Genomic DNA, 17630 nt, shown 5'->3' with positions numbered 1-17630 from the left:
CCAATTAAAAGATCAATCGAACGACTGAAAAATTCGGCTTTCGTTTCCTGCATACCAATCAAGATAATTCTCGTTACGTTAAGAATACAAAGAATACAGGGTGTTAATATATTCGTGAAACACGATTCGAGCACAATTCTTAATGAATTAAATTCTCAAATCTCTAGCCTCGACCAAACATATTCCACAAACGTATTAACACTCCGTGTGAATATATATTTAAATTTTAACGATTAAAATAATTAGTTAAAAAAATTATATCCGATAACTTACCCATTGTGCGTCAAGAAGGACTTGGGCAACGATAGTGACCGCTGATGAGGATCCAAGGATCCGTCCGCCGACAGAGTATCCTCACCCCTCGTTGGAGCGCTTCCAGGCCTGGACAGCATTCCATCTTTCGGCGGCTCCATCAACGTCTTCAGAGAACCAATCACCGCATCCTCCATGGGAGTTGACGCACCCGAGCTCTTCGCATTCCTCGGACTCTTGGTCACGGTTCGATCGGACGTGGTTACCCAAATGTCGCTACTGGAGGATGACGAGGTAGTCGAAGAGGATGCTGCGTGGCCGCTCGGCGATCTACTCGCCATATTCTTCCCTTGAACCGGCGATACCTTTCTATCCTTGTTCTCACAACTCTCGAAACTGCCCGAACTGAATTCAGCTTTCTGATAATACCTATGATATTCCCTCTTATCCACGCCCGAACCGTTCCCGCCGTTAGATCCTTCCAGGGACGACCATCGACTCGACTGTTTCAACACGCTCTTCGGTTGCCTCTCCTGGTATTTGGTCGCGCCGCTGTTACTCCGATCACGAGTCGCCCGATTCTTTCGGGACGCGTCACGATCGCGAAATTCACGATCGTCCATTCGCTCCAACGATGCCGGAGACGAGCTGGCGCTTCCTCTGCTCGCGTGGCTGCTTCCAGCGTCCGTGGGGAGCCTCTGATGAGCCGGATAACTCTGGGATAACTTCATAAATACTGGAGCTTGATTGGGGGAGTAAAGGGTGTCCCTCTGCGAGCAATGCGGCCAGAAATCGCACGTGCTGCTGTTGCAGCGCAACTTCGTGTCGGGGCTGATGCAGAAGTCATGGTTCGCGGACGCGGGATTCGCATTCGGGGTCGTTGCTCCCCTTTGAAGCGTTTTAGGTCGCCTCGATTGTTGCTGCTGCTGTTGTTGTTGCGTTTGCTGCTGTTGCTGCTGCGATTGTTGTTGCATGGACGATCCGGTGGAAGGTTTGGAAGATTGTTGGTGTTTAGAGGAGATAAAGTAAACATCGTAAGTGGGGGGGTTGGGATTACTCCTTTGCCTTTGCTCTTGGCCATCCTCGCGGCGCTCGAAGCGACACGATAGCAGACTTCTGGCTATCGCGCGGCTCCTCGTACCGTAAAGGAACTCGGTTACAGCCTCGGTCTCACGGAGCAGCTCCTCGTTTAACGCGTTCTCGGTTGACTGCGCTTTTCCTAGAAAACAGGCACAAACGATACGTTGAAACAGCTATAAAGAAAACGAAACGCGAAGTAGGAAAGAAATTCAAAAGTGCAGTTCTTACTGCAACTCTTTCCTTCGAATAGTCGAATACGTTTCTTACATGAACGATATACCCAATTTTATATGTGATAACACGATAGATTAATCGGTTAATTCGAAAGAACGAGAAAAGGATTTAATGCGAATAACGTAAAGAATATTGCTTACTGTTCTGAAGAGCATGACGCTTTCTCTCGTTCCCTCGATCGCTGGAAATTTTCACAACCAATCTATGGGGCTCGTTGGATTCCCTCGAATGCTCCCTATTCAATGGCGCGGCAGCGCTCGGAGACCTTTTCTCCGGTAATTGAAGACTTCTGGATCTTCTCACCCGCGACTGATGAGAATCCGGAGACGCTTGCGTCGTCCTCGCGCTCTGATGCTGCCTAGAAGCGTTGCTACGTCTGAAAGGGTTCGGTGTCGGTGATCTGCCCTGTCTGTCCGTGCTGCTCGACGACGAGGAGGAGGAGGATGGCGAGTTGAACGACAACTTGCCGGATTCCGACGATCCCGGCGATCTTCTTAATCCCTGCTGATTCCTGTGGTGTCGGCTCTGCCTGTTCGGCGATATCCTCTCCCCATTCGCGCGGATAGATTCCGTGGATGAATTCAACGCTATTATCGAGGAGGAGACGAGGCTCAGATTCAACGAGGAGCTCGGATTGTCGTCCTCGTCGTCCCCGTCGTCGTATCCTTCCACCGAGGAATCGGTGTTCTCCGCCAATCTGGGCATAGTCGATCTCGTCACGCAACTGTCCAGACTTCTGAAACCGACCGACGACGAGGACGAGCTCGACGACTCGAGGTAACGTTGCACGAATTGCGACCTCCTCGAGGAAGACTGATCTTCCAACGACTTGGCTTGCGCCATTCTGTACTGTTGCTGCTGCTGTTGCTGCTGTTGACCGCCGCTGTTCTGCCTCCGAGCTCTGGACGGCGTACTCGAGGATTTTCGGGACGCAGGCGGCAAGGAACTCCAATTGACTTGATGCGGGGGCGAAGGTGGGGGGCTGATGATATCACTGTCCACTATGGCGTTGGATCGAGGGAGGAAAGGCGGTTTCCCGTAATTGTTGCGCCCCGAAGAATGCTTGGAGGAGGTTTTCTTCCCGACAGCATCCTGGAACGCCGGTGGCGGGGAAATTATCGGGGTAATCGAGGGCGGCGAATACGATTCCGGGATACTGTGGGGCGAGGTGCAAGCGCTGCTCCCCACGGACTCGAAATCTTGACCGTGAAGGGCCAAATAGTCCGGTCTCTGGCTGTCCAATCGCAGAAATTCCTCCGGGCATTTACCTGGCTCGCTGTTGCAATGATAATCGGCCAATTTTACCGTGGCTCGCCGCGGTAAAGGGAGAGTTCCCGTGGCCGCTGTCACCAGGCTGCTCTCGTAGCTCGTCCGCCGATTCTCGTCCAGGGATCGTTGCTGCACCTGAACCCAACCGGATCGACCCAGGTAGACCCCGTCCACTTCTCTATCGCACCATCGGACCGGCGACAATTCCCTGCTGCAATCTCCGCTGATGAAAAGTTCGCCGGAAGTGCCGCTGTTACCCGACAGGAACGAGTTCGAGGATTCTCGACGACGAGAACTCGTCACCTGTTCGTAAATTCATCGATAGAGACAGGAGGAAGGGAGGGCTAGTTCTTCCAGACACTTGAAAAACAAACTTATTTAACAAGCTCCATTCCGAATTTCAAAACTTTCTTTCTCTCTCGTTGTTTAAAAAAAAAGTATATTCAAAGGGTTGTACGAAGTTGAAGCCGAAGTTCACGATTGTTATGGAATACACAATAACGAGTGCGTCTTTAAAAAATTTCGATTGGAAAATTGTAAAAGTTTGGAGCGCGAAATTTTTCATTCTTCGAAGCGAGAATTCGCTAGAGATATCGTATCGAGAGTGTTACACGAGATTTCAAAGGAGCACGATGCAATAATAAAAGGAATATCTTCTTCTTCGACTCTTTACTTGCCTGACTATGGCTGTCCTGCCGATGTTGCTTTAGGCTGGAAGTCGATGCCGTTGCCGATGCCGTTGTATCGTGCCGTTTCAAGGATGGTATTGAAGTGCCGCGTGTATACGAGCCTCGGGCGTTTCCACTTGATTTTCCTTTGCCTCCGCTTTGACTTTTATTGCTACCGACGCTGTACGAAGAACCCTGAGAACCGACTTCCCAAGGATCCGAGGTGCTGCGCAGATGCAGGATCGACACGTTTTGACCTCTGTAAACGAGTCGACGGACAAATAAATCACTATGAGATGAAACTTTCCGCTATCATCGAAATTATTATCACGTTCATCCTGATAACGAGTAAAACTATTCTTAATCAAACCAAAAGAAGAAGAAAAAAAAACATTTATACTTGATTCTCGAAAGGAAAATTATCCTTACGGACATATGTATATTTAAAAACCGGTGAAACTCGATTTAAGAAAATTGGTACGCGTTGCTTTTCCTCGGGTACAATCTTCTCGTATAAATATTCATCGTTTCGCGATATGCGGAGGAGGAGATAAAGAAGGAGACGAGAGTGTTGCATCCGTCTTTCTTCGAAATGTCTACAGAGACGAGATTCTTTCCTGGCTCCTCTCGATACGAGAGCATAGCACGGAATGTGCTATGTGGCGAAAGCTAGCAACGTACGAGCCGTAAAACGGATTCGTTTCCGACGAAAATAAACATTCGTCGTGTTTCGCGAGACACCGAAACGTCTTTGACCGTGATTGAACGTGTGTGCCGTGAGAGCTCCTCTCTGTTTTCTTCGCACGCGTTCCAATGTGTACAGTAGGAAGGACGTGACGATAAAATGTGATTAAAGAGAAGAAAAATATATACAATACAGATTAAAAGTATCCGAGCGCGTGATTATTTTAATTACGAAATCGTAATGGTTATAAAAAATATTTGCATAATTGTGTTAATAATTTTTAACGAATCCTTGTTTTTATCGGGTTCCATATTTCGTTTTTTAACATTAAATTTTAATAGATGTGAATGAAAACGGTATTAAATGATGTAAAATATAACGTAGTTGGATCCAATTTATTATATGTAAATGCGATATTAATACAACGGTGCGCAAATATCTTTTGTATCCATTATTCTCTGCGATTAATACGTATATAATAGAATATTGCTACACCATAAAATTAATTCGAAAAGTGTAACGCGTATATAATAACGAAGAGAACTCTTTTGTTCTTTGAGAAATTCTTCTTTTTTCAGATTGTTCAGTTTATTAACTGGTAATAAAAAAACTCTCTTAAAAAATCTTGATCATCCTTAATCTTCAAAATAAAATTCAAACTTCGTCAAGACGAGTCAGTCAAAGCGTTTGGATACTTGTAAAATAATGTAAAAAAGAAAGAAAAAAAGCAAACGATCGAGAAACTCGTTAATATCATTAATCGTATTTACAGTTAGCACAGTTGGTAACGAAAATTCCCGTTCCAATTAGATTAACAAGGATACTTTCTCGCGCGTATGAGAGCATCGATTCTACGATGGAACAATGCGATTCGCGGCGCTTAACCAGCGCATTTTAAATCGTTTGGTGGAAATAACGAGTGGACAAGAATTTAAATTCGCGAACGAGTTTCGTACGTCGAACTACGTATGTAGGTCGCGGAGGAAAATTTTCGAAAATGAAATCCGTTATCTCTGGCCGGGCAAATGAATTTCAGGAAATTTCAGGCGGCGTGACGGGTCCTCCCCCGCCACTTCTGTAATTCAGAAATGTTCCCCGCCGTTTATCATTAATGAGTGGCGGTAAATGTAGGGGGAGGGAAAGGGGAAAAAGTAGGAAAGGACGACAACGAGCGCAAGAATAATCTTCCGGCGTAATGATTCATGAAAGAAGGAGAAGCGAGGAAAAATGGGATGTTCGTTGGCAAGCTTCGAATCTCTCGAGTGGTCGAAGCTCCGGAATAAATGACATTCTAATCTTCCAAATGACTCGATTCATTTTCAAATTGGACGATTCAGAGGAATTGAACGCGCGTGTGTGAATTTATCGGCGACTTTGTAAAATGTATTGTGTAATGTGAAACGAGCTTTCGCGTAATCCTTGATAATTCATCGATTTCTTCGCGTAACGTACGTTTTACCGTAACGTTTTACGCGAACAGAATTATTATCCGTTATATATCAATTGTTTAAACACATGCATATGTTATATAGTTAATAAAACGTTATTTCTGAACCATCTAATCTCTCGGATAATATATACGGATAATAGATATCATTGAATGAATTATATTTACCTTTTAACCGACATCGTCTGTGGGATCTTTCCTCGGCTTTCACACTTGAATTAGAATCACTCTATCGTGTCTATTATCACGATTTTATCAAGGATCGATGCACCGTCATTTTGCCATTACGTTAACGTTTACATCACCACGAAGCCAACGAAACGTGGTTCATCTCGCGATTGAAATTTCACCAATAGTCAATCACAGTCTCGATATTTCGAAGTAATAACGTTCCTTTGAAAAATATAATAAAATCTTAGGGGAAAAAAAGAAACCGATTTCTTATGCAAGAAAATTTAACACTCTTCGATGTTATAAAACGATCGAGTTATTAATAAAATTAATTCGTCAAAACCTTCGTATTTTAACTCTTTGGGGCGTAATGAATTAAAAACTTATCTTTGAAAAATTGAAATAATTATATACAAATACACATCATGCGTAATAATAATATTTACTTCTTATTTGATTATTTTATCGATATAAAATTTTTCTCCAAATAAAGATCCGCTCTAAAAATTCGTATCACGAAGAGTTGAAATAACAATTTTCCCTTAAAAAAAAAACTGTAACAAAATTTCTAAAGGAAAGAAAATAATGTCTTACGCAAGAAGATCGAAACGAAATCGTGCTATTCCAAGAAACGAGCAACTAGCTATTCCGCGATCTCATTAAACCTCGTAAAAATGATCCGAGGCGACTAATTAACCGTATAGGGCTTCGGAAGGAGGTCTAGAAACGATCCAGGTCCCTTCGACGTTCACCCGTTGAATTTTGCATTCCGGTGTGTAAACAAGTCGAACTCCACGGGGAAGCTTCGTGGACAGAGAGAACGATGTAGGAAGCTCGTCGCTTTATCGAGCTTCATGAAACTTACATCACGCGTACCTAACCACCGACTGTAGTCGAAGACTACAAAAAGTAAACAAGAGAAGGAGAGAGAAAGAGGGAGGGGAGGGGAGAGCAAATATAAACTACGATCGAATCGATTTTCCCTTTTTTTTTTAATCAGAGATTAAACTTGCCGCCTAATCTATATCGTCGTGAATATCGCGAGTTCTAATTATACCGTACTCTTGGACCTTGTCACTGTTCGCCTAGTCCAACGTATATATCCTTTTTTGGCCCGTCGTGACACACCGACGAATAAAACGCTCGAGAAAAGAGGGACAATGAACTCCTATAGCCCACGTAAAAAATTAACACGCTCCCGGGCTCATCCGGTGATCCACTGCGATTAAGGAAGGTAAGAATATTTTTTCTTCTCGCTACTTTGATATTCCTCGATCATTCCGCGAAATTACGAAGAAGACAGTATTCTTATAAAAATTAAAGAAAAGAATAGAATTTAAAAAGTAAAAAAAAAAAAAAAAATATAGAATGAATCTAATTTCGAGATTGATTAATTCACTAGAGTCTGCATCGTATAAATATGGAGAAAGTACGTAATCGCAAGAAAAATGTGAAAGGAAAAGAAAATGACGAATCGATCGTTTTATAGATACTTTTGTATTCACCCGATAAAACCTATCAGTCTGTAACAAGCACTGTACTAAAACGAAACTGTCGACACACACTTGCGGATCGCACAAACACCCGTATATATATATATCTACGCCTGTGCAACACAGCGATACGGCAACACAGAGACGTTAAAAATCCTTAGAGGCGGATGTAAATCGTGGCGAACACCGGACTCGTTAAAATCGAGTTACACCCCTTCTTCGCTCGTCCATCCAGTTCAGATAATGGAAAAAACAGAGATATCTTCTTTTCTTTTTTCTCTTTTTTTGCGTGAAAGGGACAGAAGGTAATGAGAAATAGGACGGAGAAGAAACGAAATCGAAGGAGAAAGAGAGAGAGAGAGAATAAGGGAAGGAAAGAGAAGAGAAGAGAAAATAGCACAGAGAGAACACACGCGTTACCTGTCGCCGCGGGAGCCAGTGGCCGTATTCGAGATGTCGGCAGAATTCGCGGCTGGACTGACTCTACGAGGTGGCAGGGCGGGAGCAGGGGCCTGGCTCGAGGACGAGGTCGAAACGGGCCCTATGACGCCCACGTTGCCCCCGCGTACCCCGTCCTCGGCCGAATGTTGCCTCGAGGATTGCGAACTCTGCGACAACCAACGACGACCGCCGCCTCTCGTCACCACCGTTGATACGCTCGACCCTGTTGCCTGATGGGACACCACCACCGTCCCTCCGCTGTCCAGTGACGTGCTCTGCGATCAGAAATTCAAATCAGCCGAGTTTGCTCGATCGAGATGGGCAGGCAGGGATGGGGGGATTGACTTTAACTTTTAGGAACGGTTGGCTGGATGCGAAAACTGTAGGGGAGAAAAAAACGTAACGAGTTTACTTTTATCGATTTTTTGATCTTCTCGCTTGATCTTGATTGCAACTGAGAGAGAATATTTCGATGACTTTCGATCGTGCAATTTCTATGACAATTTTGGGATATTTTCGAATATAATTTGCGTCAAGTGAATTTGAATACGTTCTTTTGATGTATCTTTCGTACAAAGATCGTGGTGGATATAAAATTAATCGTCACGAAATTCTCTCTGCTATTCAATTTACCGTAAGCCGTGTGAAATTACCATAATTCGGGAGAAATTAAATTTGAAACAAAAATGGGGGAGAATCTATAGGTACGAACTTTACGTAGCTAATAATTTTTTAATGAAACGGGAGGAAAGTTATAATAATACAGCATAGCGAGAGAAATGTTTCAAGGTGCGCACTGTAAGAAATTGAGTTCAACTTCTGTTGGGATTTGAAGTATCGAGGTGAAGGTCGTGACAAATTTTTTGTCATTTCGGCTTTCAAACCTCGCTAAACAGAGCAGGATTTATTTATGAAAGATCGTTAAGTTTGCCATTTAAAAAGTTATATATTTCGACAAATCTTAGGATGTATTAACGAAATAAATAATAATTAATAGTGGACTCGAGCAACGTTTTCTCCTTGAATTCTCGGACTTGGCACATTCAGAACGATACCGTAAATGACGCTCCCTAATGTGGTAACTTGGATGCGGTTAGAATAAATAGAAACGTATTTGAGTTCTTTTCTTTGACGTTTTCAATTATTCCTTCGAGGAGGGAAGCTAATCGATTCAGCATAGGCTGTCGAAGGTTTCTCATTGGTCTCGTCTTTTCATCGTCTTCTCTTTATTTTTTTCACTCCTTTTATCCGCATCGTTCGATGAACGACAAGCTAGTATTCCCGCTCGATGGAGAATTCGCATTCTTCAACCAGGGAATTCGAGATTCGATGATCGCTTCGAGGAAATCGCCATAGAATTTCTTAAGATTCGCGGAATATCGAGAGGAGAGGGTTTATTGCCCATTTTTGCCTTTGTTAATAGCATCCGTGCCCTCCCCCTTCGCATTCTTTCAATTCTATTCACCGTACATGGTTTATTTTGCGACCCTCGTCAAAACGATATTAACTGTAATTGTTTTCTTTTTACCGGTCATTAATTGTTATATACCTTTTTCTTATCTACTCAGAAAATAATAATAGAATTGTCGACTTACGGTATATTTCTTATTCTAATAAAAATTAATGTTACTCTTTCCTTAAAATCGCTCTCTTTGTTTACTTATTCAAAATCAACAAAAACCTGGCAATTTTCTAACGTTCCAATTAAAATCCCATCTTCCGTTTTATCATCCCATTTCTCATCAAAGATTTAATTTGTAACGATGGCATATTTGCAAGTGGAAAATTCAATATCGTCGAATATCATTGATCGCGACGCATCGACTCGAAAATCAAACCTCGTCGAGATTACATAAAATTATTCTGGAAGTAATCGTGACGAGGTAATGTCGGCGCGTCGCAACACCAGACGAACTAAACTCACAACACAGGTTGCCGGCTGTTTCTACTTCCAAATACGGACGAGGTGCGAGAGACTGGCTACGCAACTCCTTCGATGAAAGTATTTTTATTTTTGTCGTGAGCTACGCCGAAGAAACCCGTCTCACCACGCCGATCCATCGTGGATCGAGAGGAGTCGTAACAAACCGGAGAGAATCCTATCGCTTAAAAGATATCTTAAGCCATCAGATTCTCGCCGATTAATTGTGGCCCGTGTTCCATCCAGTTTTTCCTTTCTTTCTTTTTTTTTCTCTTCTTTTTTCCTCTCCTCCAGCCACCGAATTGGCGCCGTTGATAAGAAATATGAAGAAATCGAGGTCGTCGCAGTGTTTTATTACGCGTGCACGTCCGATTTCTTTCGGCAACTTGGTTGTTTACCTAACGTGGAAAAATTGAAACGACCTCGAGCCTCGAAACAGGATAGAAATCGAGTGGAATATCTAGGTCGGGTCGATAATTCAACCGCCGTAAAACTGGATTTATCGCGTTTCTACGGCGAAACTTTGTTTTGTATCGTTTCCTGTATTTCTGAAAATCATCGATTAATATTGTTACGGACATCGATAGTCCACTGTAATGTCGTAACTATTCGACAATGCAGAATTCCGAGGCCTGTTTGTTGTGCAACGGAAAGAAGATCGTGTATCCGGGGATACCGATAAACAGGAAGAGCTGCCAATTGTGCTTAATACGTATTAGAGACGTGATCGATCGCTAAATAATTGTCAAATACTGTTTTTATTATTACAGGATATTCAGACGAAGCTATGCAAAAATTTTATACATAGTTTGATTACTTTTGAACGAAAATGAACGATATTAGAATCGATACGATTATTAAAATTTTATAACAAATTGTTATAAAATTTTATCAAGTTTTAAATTTAAAACTTAGAAAAAATTATTAGCTATTAAAGATTAATTGTACTATCCAAGCTTACATATTATTTAAATATTGCTAGAAAAAAAAGATGGAAGAATAGATTTATAAAAATCTTTAAAGAAACATTTAAACATTTTATTAGGAATGAAATTATAGATCACTTACGTTTAAGTGATTCTTTCTGGACGTAACAGAAGAGTCTTGGGACGAGCCTCTCGAATAATGCCTGGAGAACACTTCAGCGAGCCTAGATCTCCCCGAGGTGGTTGCATTGACTTTGGATTTGTTTGGCGGCGATTCCTCGGCTGTTTTGGCCAGATTCGGATTACTGCTTTTGCGCTCCGGGAAAACTAAATGCTCGATGTTTGGCGTGTATCCAGGATCACTTCTCACGATATCCTGAAGGGTGATGCGGCTACCGGTACTCGAACCGCCATTACTGGAACAGATCGATTTCTTTTCATTAAATTAAAATTCATTCGTATTAATTACGTATATTTTGGTAGAAACGTGCTTATTTAACTTTATAACAGCTCAATCTCGATTTTCTCAAAAAAGGACTTAAAAGAAATCGGTCAATTCTATTTGAATTTTTTTCACGTGATGAAATTGTTTGTATATAACGTCTAATTCATGAATAGAGAATTGAAAGTTGTATCCTGCCACTGTTGATAGAGCGAATTGCCGATCGGATAATATACTGTTAAACTCGATAACGATTTTAAGTCGATAACGATTTCCCTCGACTCGATACCGTCGTATTTGGCGGTATTCTCGATTGTTTGCAAGTCAAAATCCTCGACTCCGCGACGAGAATCAACAATAGTGGAATACGATTAATATTTATATACGCGAGCTCCATCGTTCTTCATGAGGATGTCTCCAGGGGTGTCGAGATTCTTCTCGCGTGAAAGGAATTTCGTCAAGGGACATTGGGGAAAGGGTGGTGAGCGTGGAACAGTGAAAGAGCAGAAGCATGATGGTGGGAACAAAAGGGAGGGAGAGACAAAGAATGGGCCAGAAGGCGGATCAGTGAAATGCACGGTGAATGCAATGTCGCGCACGTCGACACGCGTAATGCCGGCTTAAAAGGGTTAATTATGCAAGCCCGCTGAAAGCCACGGATAGTTTACTGTCCCCTGATATTTTTGTCCGAGATTTCCTCTTCTTCTCCTCATAATACGTTAAAAACGATTAAAAAAAAAAAAAAAAAGGAAAAGGAGAGAGGAAAGGTAAGAAAGAAACGGGCGGATCGTAATAAAAATGTCGACGGCAGACCAGCTCGGGGATCTATTGTAGTCGAGGCTGTAATGAAGACGAATATATAAACGAAGCGAGGGAAAAAATTCGATACACAGAAACCGTTTCCAAGATCGTTTATTCTACGTTCTTTTCTCGTGCTTCATCTTTGATTTCAAAAATTTGAAAAGTGTTAAAAAATATAATTGTCGCAAAAATACTAATTACCCTCTAATGTTTCCCTTGAATTGATTTCATTTGTGCAAATAATGCACTATTTTCTCGTAAGTATTAATAATCGTTCAAAGCTTTGTCTCTTGATTTTTGTACGAAAGCAGACATTAATAACTTTAACAAGTCATTACGATTGAGATATTTTATCAAACTGACCTGGGTCCGAAGCCGTACGATTGCCTCTGGCCTCGTCTTTTCCCGCTGCCACGGCCAGGCTTGATGTTTGTCACTTCCGCTAATTGCAGCAAGCGGTTGCGATGCTGCCGCAACAGCGGGTCTTCCCTGCGATTCATTTTAACCGGTGCAAGTGGAATCCTGTCGTTCCAGCATCCTGTAATCGCAAAAAAGAAAGGACGTTTAAATATTCTCTTCGAATAGAAAAAGATCCGAATATCTCGCGCGAATGGTGCACAAACTTTCGCCGCAATTTATTGAATACTCGTTGAAGATTCGTTGAAACGTTCGGGAAAAAGTAAAACAGGAAAATGATGGATTAATCTGTTTTAATATGAAAATGATGATAAATCTCTGGTTGTCAAATGTGCAGAATTTTTCTGCCCTTCTCATCACGTCAATATTGAATTTATGTAACTTTCTTTTTGCGACTTTGGCGTCACCAAATTTAATTTTTACCAGTTTTATTTTTCTTCGCACTCTTGGACGAATTAATTGGTTTCGAAGGAAATAATTTTTTTTTACGATTCTAGCGTTATTATCGTTCATCTCCACTTTCGTGTTGCCAAGTTGTGATGATCAAGTTCTCGAAATTGCATATTTTCTGTACTAAAAAGTTCGCGCGGATGGAACATGTATATTCGATCGTTAAAATTTAAGGATACTCGGTCTAGAAATTCTAACAAGAAAATATAATCGAATTAATTCGATTGGGATCTCAATAGGTATCTTCGTGGCAACGATAATCGATCTCGTGTTAAACGTTAGGCAATATTTTTCAATAGAAACGATTCTTAAAAGTTTAAAGGCAAAAGGATGGTAATTGTCGGCTTGTGGATTCTTCTCTCGGGGCTCGTGTCGGATCAGGAAAAAAATTTACTACTGACACTGTGCCCGCCATGCTTTCAGTCCTTTTTGAAATAGAACTGGGGAGGGGGGAGGAAATCTTGGCAAATAGGACCGAAAATGTCGTTCCCCTTTTTTTTCTCTCTTTCTGTTTCACTGTTAAAAACTTGCGGCATTGTTTCAGCACTGTATCGTCTCTATAAACGTTCCTTTTTGTTCTTCCAATTGAAACGATTTTCCATTGAACACAAAGAACTATGAAACGTTTTTTCTATTTCCATTCGAAAGTATCATTGAACGTTCTATTCGATAAAACTATCGACCGGTTTATTAGTTTATCGCACTGTTAAAAGTTATTTCGAGTCCTTTCAATCAAACAGAAAATAACGTTTAATTATCTGTATACGATTAATTAAATAAAACTTCTTACACCTTCGTAATTCATAAATACATCTATGTTGTTGGAAAACTGCCAATAAAGTCCGATATTTGATATTTAGCAATAATGAACTCTATTTTAACTTGGAGCATCGATAAAAATTTTCCGAAGCGTAACCAATTTATGTGTTGATGAGAACGTATAAAGTTTTAAATGAAAATTAACATGGTCCATATGGCGTAAATGTGATGGAAGTGCGTCGTATATTGTGAAAAAAATTATTATTCATCCATCGAAGATAATTATAATTGAATATGCGTACCATTATATTTAATTCTAATGGAATTCCACGAAAGAATCACGAAAATATATAATAAAATAAACATTTTTATTTAGAAGAAACAGGACACAAGAGTAAAAAATATTCAATGAAATTAAAATTTATTGTTTCTAGTTTCAAGTTTAATCAATATCTAACTTTTAAATATATAGTATACAAAAATTGAATGTTTAACCTTTTACGACCTCTATAAATAAATGTTGCAGTCGATTTATCCCTTCATCACTGAACATTGTCAAAGACATACGATGTTATTTAACGAAAAAAATATAAAATGTAACGCAGAATTTATACACGTGAAAAAATTCTGTAAAATATACCCTACTATCGAGCAAATGTTTCACGAGAAACAATTTTGTATTTAATGTCTATGTTTTAAATCAATTTATATTTATACTTATATTTAGACTCAAAAGAAAACTTTAATTTATTTTTTTTGTAACGAGAAATGTTTTTTTATAAATTGAAAATGTCGATGAAAGATTCAGAATACTCCAATAATTCCATTTTCGAAAAGATAACTCCAAGAATTCTGCTTTCTCAAGTATTTTTCTATTTTCAACATTGACATATCACTTGTAAGATATAATAAAAATTATATGGATAAATAAATCAACCTCTTGGAATATTTTATATTTGCATTACAATATATACGTCATCACTAAAGGAGAATGTCTTTGATGATAACGTTATTTATAGATATGTATATACCTACTTTAAACAAATTTTAAGGAAAATAGCTCAATTAAAATGCATAGTTATATAGGAGCAACATTGTTGACTATATTGAATATTAATTGCGTTTCAGAAATTTTCTTAAAATGAATATTTTCATATTTTATGACCCATTGTTCAAACAATACGAAAATAATTTCAACTAAAAATAAATAATTAACGATAAAATATTAAAACATTTCAATAATTTCAGTGTAAAAAGATTTTTCAATTTCTGCAACAGAAGAATATTGCACGTGACAGAATTTTACGAATAAACGAACATGAAAATAAATTGTGCGGAGATTTTTGCGCGTTTCTCAGTTGTAATTCGAAAATGTGTTCACGCGTGGCTAAAGTCACTCCATAAATTGTAAATTGTGATCGGAATTTACGAGTGGGACGCACTGCGGTTTTTCAAAACGAAAATTATCCGATCGAAACAGATGCTTCAAGTCGACTGATCAAGATTTATGGTTACGTATCCAAGAACGAAATAGCGGTGAAGCAGAGCGATTTGCAATAGTTTCCATTATCGATCTCTGTTGACCTTTCATAAATATAAGTTCAAGAATTATATACAAGATCAGAAGAAATATTTTTAAACATTTATCAAAAACAATACATTTTTTCGAAAGATTTTATTCGAATTTATATTTCTAATTTGATTTAATTATTTTTTTATTTTACGAGCACAGATTGTACGGGAATAAAGGAATAAAATTATAGGAATTTTTGATCGAATGTTGGCAGTGACGCATGACATGTCGGGCATTTAATTAAACTTTTAAAAGTACGTAGCAATTAGAATGAAGTATGCAAATGCACAATTCAATGAAACCGTCGAGTGTGAAATACCATTAATGTTGGGTTAGACGGAGTTGAAATTAATTTTATTTACGGGAAAATCTAACTAATGACTGTCATTTCATTGATTTATGAACAATTCGGTGTGTTACGATTTTACGATCATCATATTAGTGAGATTACAAAGCTGTATAATAAAACTCGTTGAAATGCTCTTTACCAACTTATTAATTATATTTAATACTTATTGCAAATTAAAATTATACCACAACTATTGGTATAATTGAAATGGAATAAAATTATTACTTTCGATATTATTAATTTCTTCCTTTTTTCTTTTTTCCAATACGCAAAATATTCTCGTTTCCACTGTTCAATTTTATATTCTCACATTTCACTTAACATATTTAACATACTTAAACATAAAATAAACAATAAATAAAAAAATAAACCGAGACATTATGCTAAAATGAATGATAACAAAAACCAATGATAGAATAAGAATGGTAGAAAATTGATAAATATTATAACAATAAAATGTAATATTCGCGGTAAAATTAAAATGCGTTTGTTTTCCCCTGGTATCGATCGATTAAAGCCTCCAGGAAGCATTTAATCGTCTCCTTCTTTTCATCTCTAGCCAACCAAGGGCCAAGGATTATTATTCTAACGAGCAATTCGCTCGCTTTAAATATTTCCCCTGTGGATGATTCGCAAAGAACGTGGTCCCCGCAAGTACACGAAGTGCCACTTTCCAAAGCGTTGAGCGGAATATCCACGCGTATTCACAGTTAACGTAAGCGCCAATGTTGCATATAAATGTGTGCAATATCCCACGTGAACACACAATGTCGGTATTATCCGGTTGGCTCTCGTGTTCGTTGCCAGATAAATACAATGGGAACGGGGCGTTAAGTCAACACGGCGTGGTTATCTGGACTCTTGGAAGAGGAGAAAATGCTCGTGAAGGAACGGTATACGTTCGAAAGCTCTTAAAGCTCGGGTCATCGTTGAATTACGCCTGGATTTTCGAGGATCGCGCTATTGTGCTCGCCACTCCATGATAATTTTCCGCGCATCCTTCTTTACACGATTTCACCGTTCAACCGTCCTTCGATTGTCCCCGTATCGATAGTAATCGATGCTTCTCTTCGTTACGTAATTGCTTAATTACTAATTGCGTAACGATGAAAAATGACGATCTTGCGTAATTATGGTAGATAGAACGAAAGTATCGTGCCCAAATATAATAAAGTGTCTTCACGAGTTTTAACAATTCGAGTCATTGAGCCAAGATTTGCAATTTCATTGTGACATTCGGTTATTTCAGGATGAAATGGTTGCTCGGATGATTGGGACAGATGCACGTTCAACAAGGATAATATTAATGATCGATTCTCGGTAATCCTTCTTATGCAGTTTCATAGATTAATTAATCACGTAACTCGACAAATCCTCTATGCGAGATCATGCTGATAGAGGTTCAAAGTTGGCTGAAATTTCGCCGTGGAATTTCCCAGATGATTTCCCCATGGAATGCACGGCAAACCATAAAACTTTGTATCGGGCATATTATTGGACGGTTCATAGTCGATATCGACCAACATTTTTCAATCAAGTCCTCTCCAACAATCGTATATTGCCTATTTCGATCGTTGTCTTCGCCTACGATAACCCGTCTAGCCTGCGAAATTATACATTTAGCGTATATAAGTGGTTGGTAGACCACCCTTATCACCGCGCTACGAGGCCGTATATTGTCCAAATTCTCAAGAGAGGAATAATTTTGTACCGTTGATAGGATCGATAAATATCATAAACGTGACGCGCGTGTTTAATATCATCCTCGGAAAATAAGTTCAATAAATATTTTTCCCCGATTTTAATCAAACTTGTTACGAATACTTTGGAATTAATTAAGAAATTTTGAAATTGAAATTTCGAGATCACGCGCAATTGATTTGACAGGGGAAAAAATAATTCGATATTTTATTCAATCCTGAGAGATATCGTGGCAGAATGTTCGACGCGGGATTCCATGTGATGTTATATCAAACATAGGGATGGCACAGGTCTTTCCACCCTGCGTTCAGTCTCACCGTTGAGGATGGGGTGCATGCATAATTCGCGTTTTCGAGTGGTAGAGGGAAAGAGGAGGAGGAGGAGGAGAAAGAAGCGAAAGCACTTCGACCACGGAAAAACCACAGGAGTAGATTTTCAATTATCCTGGAAAAGGTACTTGAAAGCATTCGAGTCGAGAATTCCGCTTACAAGACCAAGTTTAGAACGTTCGCGAATCTCTTCCTTTTCTACGTATCTTGTAAAAATCGTAA

General features: G+C 39.7%; 1 protein-coding gene across 4 annotated transcripts in view; it reads right to left on the bottom strand.

The window, feature by feature from the left end:
- The window catches only part of LOC107995246 (uncharacterized), a 137960-nt gene that overhangs the window by 85180 nt on the left and 35150 nt on the right, over positions 1-17630 (bottom strand). For 3 of the 4 annotated variants that reach the window (XM_062082719.1, XM_062082718.1, XM_062082720.1), the window contains exons 3-8: positions 12194-12368; positions 10730-11003; positions 7720-8015; positions 3513-3762; positions 1707-3138; positions 274-1471 (exon numbers count right to left, since the gene is read on the bottom strand). In XM_062082719.1, the coding sequence (XP_061938703.1) occupies positions 274-1471; positions 1707-3138; positions 3513-3762; positions 7720-8015; positions 10730-11003; positions 12194-12368 (3625 nt within the window). Of the gene's footprint in view, positions 1-273; positions 1472-1706; positions 3139-3512; positions 3763-5803; positions 5956-7719; positions 8016-10729; positions 11004-12193; positions 12369-17630 lie in introns of those variants that run through there. The other variant, XM_062082721.1, reaches the window with a different exon arrangement.

The sequence above is a fragment of the Apis cerana genome, linkage group LG12, assembly GCF_029169275.1.
Source record: "Apis cerana isolate GH-2021 linkage group LG12, AcerK_1.0, whole genome shotgun sequence".
Lineage (NCBI taxonomy): Eukaryota > Metazoa > Arthropoda > Insecta > Hymenoptera > Apidae > Apis > Apis cerana.
This window is presented reverse-complemented; position numbering and strand designations above follow the sequence as displayed.